Source organism: Eptatretus burgeri, chromosome 15, assembly GCF_056783735.1.
Source record: "Eptatretus burgeri isolate ZD-2024b chromosome 15, Ebu_testis_v1, whole genome shotgun sequence".
NCBI classification, from domain to species: domain Eukaryota; kingdom Metazoa; phylum Chordata; class Myxini; order Myxiniformes; family Myxinidae; genus Eptatretus; species Eptatretus burgeri.
Window position 1 is genome coordinate 565,321 of NC_140975.1, and position 13,101 is coordinate 578,421.

General features: G+C 43.4%; 1 protein-coding gene across 7 annotated transcripts in view; it reads left to right on the forward strand.

Moving 5' to 3' along the window:
- Positions 1–13,101, forward strand: part of AFG1L (AFG1 like ATPase) — a 53,668-nt gene that overhangs the window by 30,114 nt on the left and 10,453 nt on the right. For 3 of the 7 annotated variants that reach the window (XM_085857634.1, XM_085857631.1, XM_085857632.1), the window contains exons 10-12: positions 5,048–5,148; positions 12,432–12,572; positions 12,651–12,764. In XM_085857634.1, the coding sequence (XP_085713760.1) occupies positions 5,048–5,148; positions 12,432–12,572; positions 12,651–12,764 (356 nt within the window). The remainder of the gene's footprint in view (positions 1–5,047; positions 5,149–12,431; positions 12,573–12,650; positions 12,765–13,101) is intronic. The other 4 variants (XM_085857638.1, XM_085857636.1, XM_085857637.1 and 1 more) reach the window with 2 other exon arrangements.

The following is a 13,101-nucleotide window of genomic DNA, read 5'->3' on the forward strand; positions in this document are numbered from 1 at the left end:
GCAATGAAGTCATCTGCAGCATTGCTGCAATGGAGAAGGGTAACAGTAACACGATCCTTAACCTCATTACATTGAATCCCGATCTTCCCTGCTTGAACAGAAAGTTGCGAGGTATTTGTTCCTTTCCCAGAATAATCCCGTCTCGGTGTTGATAGCCTGCTTCGGCACCTCGATTTGTTTTATGAGCCGCGGTTGAGAATATGCTTTTGAGAATGAAGCATTAGAACGGAGATTCGAGTCCCGGTGTCGGAAATTAAAATAAGAGTTTGAGAATGGGTGTTCGAATACGGAGTTGGATAATGAAGGTTTGGGAATGAGGTTCGAATACGGAGTTGAATAATGAAGGGTTGGAAATAAGGTTTGAAGACTAATGAAGGTTTTGGAATGAGATTGAAAGGAAACTGAAGGTTTAGGAATGAGGAAGAGTACAATGGGGAATGTTCTCCCTACAAACATTGACCCAGTAATGGCAGGCAGTAACAGATGCTGCATTTTCTCCTTGAGCCAACCTATCTAACAGCTCGATATTTTTGCACAACATCGTAACCTTTCTCTGCCTATTGGTGCAACTAACTTTTTCCATTGAATCCATTCACTTTACGTTTGGGCTCATCAAAAACGGTGCACGAGAAACACCACGAGTCTCGTAATGGGAGGTAATTGTACACGCACGGGACACAAACAATGACTCATAATACCTCAAAAACCACGATTCGTCAAAATGACATCCTGAGATTACAAAATCGGAAGAATAGGTTGACCACGATATTGGAACCTTCAATATTTGAGTCTCTGAGGGTTTGCTGTATAAGCAACCAAGCAGACAGAATAACAGACCAGACCAACCAATGTACTTGCGAATCTTTGATTTGCGAATGTAACAAACATTTCACTTTTATATCCAGCAAACCCTCCAATATCGCAGATTTTACTATCACGGGTTTCTACCAATCACAGGCAAACTATTGTGTTCCGATTTCGTTGTCACAGGATTTCATTTTGGCCAATTGAAGTTTTTGAGCTGAGCCGAGTCATTGTTTGTGTCCGAGTATGATTATGATTATCTTTCATAACAAGCCTTTTGTTATTTCTCTACACCGTTAATTGTCGTAATCAGACCAGTATATGGGAACGAAGCTAAATTTAATAATGAATTATCATTGAACAGGAAATGACATCCGGATATCCTGTAATTCTAGATCTGCAAGATCTCGCAGCTACACAACAGTTAATAATACAGCCCAAACTGTGGCTGCATGTGCGATTACCTCCCATTACGAGCCTTTTGCTGTTTCTCACGTCCCGTTAATTGTCGTCATCAAACCAGCATACGAGAGCGAAGCTAAATTTAATAATGAATCTTCATCGGACAGGAAATGACGTACGGCGATCCGATAAGATCTCGTGGACACACAACAGTTAATAATGCCTTCCAAGGCAAAGGAAGGATTTATGTTGGAGCAGGTTTATAGCACCGGAGAGAAGGGATTATTTTGGAAGAGGATGCCATCTCGTACCTTCCCAAACAAGCAGGATTGTTCCACCCTTTTCTATGTGACAATGGAGCAGGAGACTTCGTCATGCTCCCGAAGATCCAACAGTCATCACAAGTTCTACATCCACATCTTTCTAACCTCCACCCTCCCCCTCCAACAGCAGGATCATCATCATCTCCGAGCTAAGTCTTGTGTTTTCTATTTTTAGCAGAGTACTAACTTGTGTCTATGTGTAATATGTTAACCCTCACCCATCTTGTTCTGGTGTAATACATTTTAAAGGTAAACCATCTTGTCTTTTGTTTGATTTACACTGTATATTTTATTTACGTATTTATTTCAATGTTAACGTGTGTGTGTGTGTGTGTGTGTGTGTGTGTGTGTGTGTGTGTGTGTGTGTGTGTGTGTGTGTGTGTGTGTGTGTGTGTGTGTGTGTGTGTGTGTGTGTGTGTGTGTGTGTGTGTGTGTTTATTTCTGGCTGCCGTCGATCTTCCTCGGTATTTTCTCGAAGTCCAGCAAACGAACCCTCTTTTTTCCCATTGGCCCTTGGTTTCCATGATCGCAGCATTTTCCAGGAACCTAACCCCTGCGATATTGGAGGGTTTGCTGTATATTTTCCACCATCGTGGATAGAGAAGATTTCAAATGGAAAACGTTATTCCAGTATTATAAAGTATTGGGTATTACAAAAAGCAAAGTCTTATTGTTTATGAACAATATAACCTTGCTGGCATAAACGGAGTTAATACGCATCTTTGAGTTCCTAAGGTGTTTGAATCCACTCAAGAAAGAGCAGGAGTTAGGGTGGCTACAGACGATACTCATGAATGCCGCACACATGCAAAAATGATTTAAAAAAAACACCACACAACACTCCCCTGCCACCCCCACACACATATGGGAAAATGATTTAAAAAAAAAGAAAATGAGCAAAATAAAATTTGGAACTGATGAAGAAGACAATGGTTCAACATTAATTGCTGCACAAGCAACAGATACAACATAAGGGGGTCATAATGGCACACACACACACACACACACACACACACACACACACACACACACACACACACACACACACACACACGTCAATTAGGGTCTTTGAATGCATTTGGAGGACTGATGTAATTATGAGATTAAATAAGTGACACATCCAGGTAGTTAATAGAAAATGGAAACACCAATGTAAAGTCACTTAATGGGGTATTGGGCTACCACGTGCAGCCAGTATGGCCTGTAGGTGCCGTAGCATCGAGTCCACGAGCGATGGAAAAGTCTCACGCGTCGTTCTGCAATACCTCAATGGGGTTCATAAATGCTCGGTTGGCAGGGATTCACATAACTGGTACTCAGGTACTCGTGCGCAGTAAATAAAACAACTAAATGCGTACTTCAAAGATGCTAAGAAACCTCAAAAGCATACGAGCACAACAGAGACTTTTAGTGGAATGTTTTCTCAGCTAGTGGAGGTAAGACTCTTCCATGATGATTCTGATATACTATGCTGCAGATTCAAAATTTAAATGTACAAAATTATAACATTATAATTTGTTATTTTATAATGTTATATTATAACTTACTTAAAAATAAAAGTTTTATTATAACTTCTAAGATTATAAAAATAAATAGATCTTAAACACGTGAGTGAAGAGGAAGAAAAGGTTTACTCAGCCAGTGTCAGTAAGATACTTCTGTGATAATTCTGAGAATTGGTATACTGTGATTTCAAAATTTAAGTGTACAAAATCAAGTTTATAAATTATGACAATTTATAAGTTTAATTTTAAGTTTATAAATTATATGATTAAAAAAAATAGATGTAAAGAGAACACACAAGCAAGGAGGAAGAATAGGTTCAGGAGCATCCGGACCAAAAAAAGAGCGGTTTGCGAGTGTCTTGTCTGGAACGGACGTTCTGAGAGAGCATTTACAGAGCAAGGTGCATACTAACCTGAGAGGTGCTTTAAAAATCAGAGTGGCGCTTGGGAAAGCAGACGAGCATGCTTGAAGCTGACATTTTGTTTTCACGAGTAACAAACCATTTCTGTTGGTACTCATTGGATAACCTAAGAAAAAAAAAATTGTGTGAACCCCTGTTGATTCGGTTCAGAACTGGTGACTGAGAAGGCCATGACATATGGACAACATCAGTGTCATGCTCATCAAACCATTTGGCGATCACTCAGTACCATAAAAGTAGCGTTTGGCATTGACTTTGCCTTCTAAGGGAATGGTTGTACCCAAACCATGCCAGGAAATTGTGCCCCACATTGCAAAACCACCAGAACCCTTCACTGTTGGAACCAAGAACTCGGGGATGTAGAGTTCTTTCGATTGGCGCCACATGTGCACTCGTCTGTTTGGCGAGAACATGGTGAAGCACGATTCATCTGACCATATCACATTTCTACACTGCTCGGTAGTCCATTGCCTGCGCTCTTTGCACCACTGGACTCGCAAATGTGCATTACCAGGTGGATCAGCGGTTTGGGCACTGCAACACAACTGGTATCCCGCTCTGTGGAGTTGGCATCAGACCATTTTTGATGAAACCGGCTGCTCGTGCCCCAGGTTAAAATTTACAGTCAATATATCTGCAGTTGCTTGTCTAATTTGCCTTGCACTTAAATTTAATGCACGGATATCACAATCCTGGGGTATGCGCTTATGCCCACTGTTGCCCTTTGCTGGTAATGTCTTTCCCTCGGAGTTCCATGCCGACATCATCTTAGAGACTGTTGCTCGTGTAACATCAGCAAGTTGAGCTGTCTTTTTCACTGAAATCCGTGCCAAACACGCCCCAAAAATCACCCCTCTTTCAAAGTCACTGAGGTCTCTTCTTGCAGCTCTGCTTGCCATAATTATAGGCAACCAGGCCTGTGCAGTATTTTTATACATGACCCTAAGTATGCTAGGATGTTATTTGCTTCGTTACCACAAGGGCCACACCTGTGTGGAAGCCGTTGCTTTCAATATACTTGGTATCCCTCATTTACCCAGGTGTTTACATATTTGTTTTTGTCCACTACCTGCATATTAACCAATGAAGACAAAAAATAGTGTTCATTTATGGTTCTTAGATGCTGGGCGTTTCAATATTTAAAAAAATACCGGACATGAAGGCATCCGGTGCCGTTTCAGTACTGGACAGTGGACGCCACGGACTGTCCGGTATAAAACTTGACAAATGGCCACTGCAGGAGGAGCTGGATAGGATGGGGAAGAAAAGGTGAAGGAGAGCAGACATTGATAAGAGGAGTGAAGGGTATCAGCCATACGATCCTACCAGTCATACAAATGGGAAAGGATTGTAGAAGATGGGGGGGGGGCTGAAAAAGGGAGACAAATCTAACATTATTTCCATTCATAATATCTGGATGTCCGATTAGTTTGTTCAATCTGCTCTTGTCTTTTGTTTAATTGTTGCTTTTCATCTTTCCTTCCCTTTGTGTGATCTATGTTGTCCTATTTTTCAACTGTTCCATGCACACTTTATCTGTATCTTTTGGATGACCACATGTCTATCTCCCTATACCCCCCCCCCCCCCAAGTCCCACGCTCACGGCTGCTCCAGCTTCCTGGCCGTACTGTGCAACTTCGCTGGGCCTGTGGCTCTGTTGCTGACTGCTCCTTCGATGAACTCTGTGATCGGGTAATTAATAATGATAAAATAATAATAATAATAAAAAACAGATCCATTTATGTTATTGCTCTTCTACGAGCCTTGACCTTGTCTACAGCAAAGTTATAATAACAATAATAAACTTGACGGGCCATTTATAACTGCGATAACTCGATCATGCTTGGAAAGTTTGAACTCAGCAGCTGAAGAGATTTCAGAGAAATATTTATTTATTTTCCTTTGATCCAACATGATTGCCAGGCCATGTGACCTATGATCTATTTGTGAACAACCTTTTATCCCGAAGGCTTGGGGAACATATGTGTGAAGTTTCCCCTCGATCTCTTCAGCCGTTCTGGAAAAGAAGGTTTTTAAAGGTTTATTCTTAAAAAAAACATGGCTGCCAGACCATGCGACATATGATTTATTTGTGAACACCCTGATATCCCCAAGGTTGGCAGATCATGTGCACAAAGTTTCGTATCGATCTGGTCAGCTGTTCTGGAGATTTTAAAAGCTTTTATTTTAAATGCTCAATCCAATATGGCTGCCAAACCACATTATCTATGACATCATAAGTTTACATTTTCCCTTTATATTGTCGTGTTGATCATACTCAATAATTTTCATACTGATCGGACAAGGCATTGTACTTGTCAAATTATGACTTCAGAATGAGGGCATTGATGACGTCATAGTTAACAACACTTATTCCCCATGCGGAATACTTGACGATGAGCCGTGTATAAATGTTTTTTTTTTTTCCATTCAGCGGTTTCGGAGATATAGAGGTCCAAAGATTTTCCATTTTTCCAAAATGCTGACCACATCAAATGACCAATGATGTCATAATTGTCACGAAAAAAAAAATCAGACATTAGTGGACCCATACTATGGTGAAAATTGTGTCATTTGGATGAACGTTTGCCGAGAAAATGAATTAAAAAGCGAATAAACCTGCGATAACCATATGGAAAAATAGTGCGTGCGTGCATACATATATCCAGTCTTCACCCATTGGTTGGACAGCTGACCTGACGTCACCAACAATTATAAATGAATTACTTCACATAAAGTACCAAAAGACCCAAATGACCCTAAGGCCACAATAGACCTCCTCCATTGGGACCATACTCTGTGCAGAGCGTTGGTGCTGCCTAAGGCCAAGGTCACATTTCCTCTACGGCGAGGATACGGCGGTCATACGCCCTCTGAATTGACAAACGTGCGGCGGCCACAGAGAAACTGAGGTGGCCTCAGGGAGGCCCTACGCCATTTGGCTATATTTTACAGGTCGTAGGGGCGCCGTGGAATTATAGCGCGGAGTTATAACTTTTTTTCATTTCTACGTTTGCCGTAGCAATTCGACAAGCCAAGCTATGACGTAGATGTGTTCCATGTCGACCGTACGTAGGGCGTACGGTGGGCTTGCGTTATTCGTGCGGCTGCCGTAAGCTCTTCTCAATGAAAAATGAATTTTCCCAACCCCCAAAAAATTACGGTGGCCGCACTATTTCCACGGTCGCCGTACGGTGGCCTTGCGGTCTGTGTGACTACCTGTGGGCAACGCAGGGTTGACGCACAGTTCCGCTACGCCCGCCGTGCACCTACGTACGGCCTCCGTGGCAGTCTGCGTCGACCGTGCGTCCACCGTGCGCTACCGCTAGAGATCGGAGTATAGGTGTTTGCCTATACCGTGGTGCCCCCAGAATCCCAATTTAATTAGTTCCAGGAGGCTGTTCGGATGGCAAAAAGTTCGGATTCCAAAAATATTTTCCCAATAAGAAATAATGGAGTGAATTAATCCATTCGTGGACCCAAAGAAAACCCACTTTCAAGACACTTTAAACTGAAATTCCCCATGTTTAAGGTAAAATAAGATGAGTAAATGACCTTCGGTGGCGGTGTATTGTATGTAAACTGGTACAATCATCACATCCAAAGGTCCACACAGGCTCGAGCTCCGGCCTGGGTTCCGATCGCTCGCGCACTCTGCGAGCGCTGCCCCCAGGGCAGCTCATCAAACATGATGCCCACAGAACCACAATCACTTTCATCAAACGCATCAGGCTGACGTAATCATGGATATTCCAAATTACAACTGGTTTTGCTGTGAAATTCAATCCTTGCCTGACACTCCGTCACACCACGTGATCGGATTGCTTTTTTTGTTATTAATTAAAACACAAGATGATTAAAAAAACAAACATCACAAATGAAGGTGAAAACACGAGGTAAGGCCTAAGTCACATTTGGCTCGGCGGCCAGAGGGTCTACAAAATGTATGGGCACGAGCAATTATAAAGCGGCCGCAGTATTTCCATGGTCACACAATGTAGCAGTCACATGTTTTTATTTTTCAGGGAGCTGCACGGCATATTTATAAATTGTGGAGACCGAAAACGTGGGGGTGCCGTACGGTTTTTGATTTGATCCCTCTGCGACCTTAGGGTCCCCCTGCGGCCGCCTTGCGGGCACCTTGCGTCTGCCTTGAAAATTCTATGTCCGCAGCAGCGACGCCCTAAGGTCACCGTGCGACATCAAATCAAAGACCGTACGGCACCACCAAATTTTCAGTCTCCACGATTTCTAAATATGCCGTGCAGCTCCCCGAAAAATAAAAACATATGACTGCTACATTGTGTGACCGTGGAAATACTGCGGCCGCCATATAATTGCTAGTGGCCGCAGATTTTGGAGACCCCACGGCCGCCGTGGAAAATGTGACCGAGGCCAAAGCAGTCTCCTTGGCTATTGGGCACAATCCTGGACGGGTCGCCACTCCGACACAGTATACCAGCAAGCTGGCACTCATTTTGTTGACCTCGGAAGGAAGACAGGCAGAGTCAACCCCACCTGGTATTAATTCAACAGCTGAGTGGGGTTTGAACTCAGGATCCTGGGATCCCAAGCCCACCACCCGAACCGTTAAGCCAACACCAGGCATGCGTTGACCCTGAAGACTCCAAAGACCGAAAAGACCCCAGAGACCCAAAAGACCCTCAAATACCCAAAAAGACCCAGAAGACACAGAATAGTAAAAATACCCTGAAGACCGACAAGTCACAAAGGACCCAAAATACCCTCAAGACCCCAAGGAAACAGAACACCTAAAGGACCACGAGTACCGAAAAGACGCCAAGTATCCCGAAGACAGAAAATATCCAAAGGATCCAGTGGACCCCAAAAACCCAAAAGACTCCGATGACCCTGAACACCCAAACTACCTCGAGAACCCAAATGACTTGAGAGGACCCAAAAGACCCAATGAGACTATATGGGACCCATGGAAATTCGGTGTCATGGAAAATGTGACTTCAGGTCCCGAAGCACACACACACACACACACACACACACACACACACACACACACACACACACACACACACACACACACACACACACACACACACACACACACACACACACACACACACACACACACACACACACACACACACACGTCCTCAACCCCCATTCCAACTCTGTCTTCTCTCTGCCCCAACTACCACACCCAAACTCAGTGCTCCCCTACCCCTTTCCTGAAATCCTCAAACCCCCTCCCAACTCAATATCCTCAACCCCCCCTCCCAACCCTTCAAAAGCCTCAAACCCCTCAATCTGTTCCCTCTGCCCTCCCTTCCCCAAGCCAACTCTGTCATCCCCCCCCCCATTTCTTCTTCAAGTCCTCAACTGTCCCAAACCCAAAGTACTTAACCCCCCTTCCAACACCAAGTGCTCAATCCTCCCCCGGGTTATGAAGGCAGTGGTCAAGTTTCATCAAAATTGTGTGGATGGTTTTGGAGAAGAAAGCAAATACTTATTATTTTTTGGGGGGGGACAAGTTTGGCGCAACGGGAGCAGTGGGCGTGGTGACCACGGCCGGGTTCTCCATGGGGATATCCCTGGTAAAATCGAATTAAAAGAACGATTAACATCACGGGATGATTAAAATGAATACAACAATGGGACAAATGAACTGAGTTCAAGAGAGGTGTGAATGAGCGAGGAGGTAGGGGGAGCGAGGAGGTAGGTGGGAATGAGGAGGGGTGGGGAAGTGATGGGTGAGGAAAGGGAATGCAGCGTGAAAGGAGGCGAAAGAAGTGCGAGGGGAGTGCAAGGGAAAGCAGCATGAGTGGAGGGTAATGTAAGGCTGTGTGAGGGGAGAGTCCATCTGGAAATAACCTGACATGTATGGAGATAACCACCGTCTGGATACATGCAGAGATAGAGACGGCGGGGGGGGTGGGGAGGGAGAGAGGAAAAGGGATGTTCGAGAAAGATTGGGGTGAGGGAGAGATAGAGACAGCAGAGACAGAGGGAGAGAGATAGGAAGGGGAGGGAGAGGGAAAGGGGGGAGAGGGAAAGGGAGAAGAGGGGAGAGAGATGGGCAAGGGGAGAGGGGGGGATTCCGGCAGATATGACCTCCAGTTTAATGGCACACACATTGATGAATCACCCTGCATATGAAACACCAGGATGACAGTTTATAGCTGGGTCAGGATTTAAACCCAGGCTAGACAGCTTAGAGCGAACGTGTGTACCTTTCGGCTTCCCTGCCATGATGTGGCAATTCATTACTTCATAAGAAGTGAAAACATTTTTTACTCATTGTGATCATATAATTAATTTGGCCTTCCTACCTCCGGTATCGAACCACGGTATCGCTATTGAGTGAAGATTGAAGAACGCATGCCAAGTGGCTTCACCAACCAATCCATGAAATGTTTGAAGAAACTTTAAAAAAACGGAACGTTTAATTACCTCCGCCACCGAAGGTGAAGGAGGTTCTGTTTTCACCCCTCTCTGTCTGTCTGTTACTTGCAAAATCGAAGATTTTTCAAGTATATTGGTCAGTACATTTTATTATTCTGTCTGTTTGCCACCTGCAGGTTGCATTTTTAATGCGATCTTCATGAAACTTCACCACATGGTAGAGTTTGTCATAAGGAAGAAGCCTATTGTTTTTGAAGTCAAAAGGTCAGCATCGGCCAAAGGGGTCAACAGCTTAGGTGGTATTTCTAAAATCCTCAATTTTCATCCAAATGACGTGAAATTTGAAGAGGATTTATATTTCAGGTCACTGAATTCAACTAGCCGATTAATTTTGAGTTCAACATGGACCAAAGGTCAACATCAGCCCAAGGTCACCAATTAAGATGGTATTTCTGAAATCCTCAATTTTCATCTCATTGACTTGAAAGTTGAAGAGTATTTTAATATCAGGTCACTGAATTGAAACACCAATTATTTTTGAGGTTCACATCGGCCAAAAGGGCAGCATAGGCCGAATTTCTAAAATTGTCAATTTTTATCCGATTGACTTGAAATTTGAAGAGGATTTATATTTCAGGTCACTGAATTCAACCACCAATTATTTTTGAGGTCAACATAGGCTCATGGTCAACAATGAAGGAAATATTTCTAAAATCCTCCATTTTCATCTCATTGACTTTAAATTTGAAGAGGATTTGCACATCAGGTCACCGAATTAAACCACCAATTATTTTTGAGGTCAATATAGGCCAAAAGGACAAAATAAAATTTCACATTTTAATTGAACCAGCCACCATATGTTGCATTGCAGAACAGCTTGTGGCCCTTGAACTTTATTCAAATCGATCAATTTCATGGAGTACGGTGGGACTCCACGTGGAGAGATGATACAACGAATGGAATAAAGTATTCAGTGAGTGCGAATATTGTTGAGCACTCGTTAAGTGGTTTCAGCACTCAATCAAATTCTCCAACGAAACGGTTGATGAGGAATGGCTGGCTTGGCAAGCAATGATTCCTCATGTTAAACACCTCCTGGAGACATGAAGAAATGTTCGAATTGGAGAAATGAACTTTTTTTTTAGCAGTCGGAACTACCCCTACATTCAATTCTGGAGTTGAAATTTTATAATTCGGCTTAGTTTAAGAGATTCTGGAGGTTGTGGTTTGTGTGGAAATGACATAAAGCCACGAACGCTGGCACCTCCGGGTGTGTATAAGCATTGTAATGTATCTTGCGATTTGTAATTATGATGACCAGGTATTTGGTAATGAGTGAGGAAAGTGGAAAAAAAAACTTTATCATTAAGAAATCGTTGCAGCCTGTTCCAAGTCAAGGCATGGTCGAGCAGGCCAAAAAACATGGTGGCTTCAGACCCCAGCGAGGTAACCCAGGATATTCCTTAAGACCCCATTGAGAGCGAGGTGGCCGAGGATCACCTGATAAAGGATATAATTGAATAAGTCCATTAATTATCTTCAAAATGTGTGCTTTAATTAGCCCAAACACACAATTTTCACTTATGCACTTCCTTGGAATTCCCTTTGTATGCATGCAAAGTTTTAGGCTGCTAGGTTTCATGGTTTTGGAGTTATGGAGGACACACACACACACACACACACACACACACACACACACACACACACACACACACACACACACACACACACACACACACACACACACACACACACACACACACACACACACACTTTGTCAATACCAGAAGGGTATATTAGATGCATAAAAGTGTTTTTGCATTATCTCTGATTAAAACGAAGTGTTTGTCGACCATCGGTTTGTCCATGACAAGTTGTGCATGTGTTCATGGCCAAGAATAAACTCAGTTTTGGGAAGGTCATTACACTGTCACATGCTATTGTAGATTTGGGTCATTAATTTGGAGGTTGCAAAGGTACCAGCACATCGGTGGCCTGCTTTGACAAAAGGCATTTCATTTTACAAAAGGCAAAAGCAGCACATGGTGGCCTATTTTATGGAATCTATAATGTCCACCAGCAAATGCTAGCAGATGGGACACCCGCCTTAACCTCCCTCAACGAACGGTGTATTCGCTGATGCAACTCCCTGCTTGTAAAACACCAGGGTGACAGTTTATAGTTGGTCAGGAATCATATCCACACTAGAAACCTCAAAGGCGAGTAGAGTGTGCTACCTGTGAGCTATCATGTCAACCTAAAGGTTAGCAATCTGTATGGATGATCCTCCTCACACTGACAGGCATATAAGGCTGCCTAGTGGTATGAGTGGATAGGTCAAGAGTGACAGATACTCAACTGGCTTACTTTTCTCAGTCGGTTGGTACTCATTTTGCCAACCTCAGAAGGATGACAGGCCGAGTTAAATTGTCTGGTGTTATTTTTGGCATGGCTGTAGTTTGAACTCAGGACCTTCATTTCCCAAGCTAATCGCCTTGACCATTAAGCTATTACCAAGTTTTAAAGGGTTACATGACCTGATGGGAACTTGTCTAAGTTGATAGCCATTGTGATTAAGTGTGTCGTCATGTCTCCAGGCCTTGGGTGCGAGTGATTACTTGGAGATGAGCAAGCAGTTTGATGTAATGTTTGTACGACGAATTCCTGCTCTGTCATTAGTCAACCGCACGCAGGCACGACGGTTTATCACGCTCATCGACACTTTGTACGACCTCAAGGTACAATCGTATTTGGTTGATGATTTTGTATCTTCGGATGAGATTATGTGTCTTTGAATAGGGTTTCTGTTTTTGCAGGTGAGACTGGTGTGCTCTGCGGCGGTGCCACTGGCTCAACTGTTTTCTGGTGAAATCAGTGAAATAAGGGGTGATGATCACCGAGAACTTATGGATGATCTTGGTATCAGTGAGGTAAGCACCCTCTACACCCATCACCCAGGTATATAGTGCACAGAACTCTTTTCTACCTTTTGTTGAACTGGAGTGTGCAAAAAGAGGTCATTGTGTTGTCTTTAGAACCATCAGTGGTACCTGGCTTTGAATGGTATATTTTTTTGTGGGGGGCATAAAACACTTCCCAAAACCCACTAAGGAATGGGGTTGTGGATCATTCAATATTACCCTTCATGTAGCTACAAAGGCTTAAGCACAACAGAGCGATTTCAAAATGACCCGTCATGGTTGGCGATCGAACTTGCAATCCCGTGAGATTTGCGGAAACCCCGTGGAATTGCAACTGTCAAGTGTC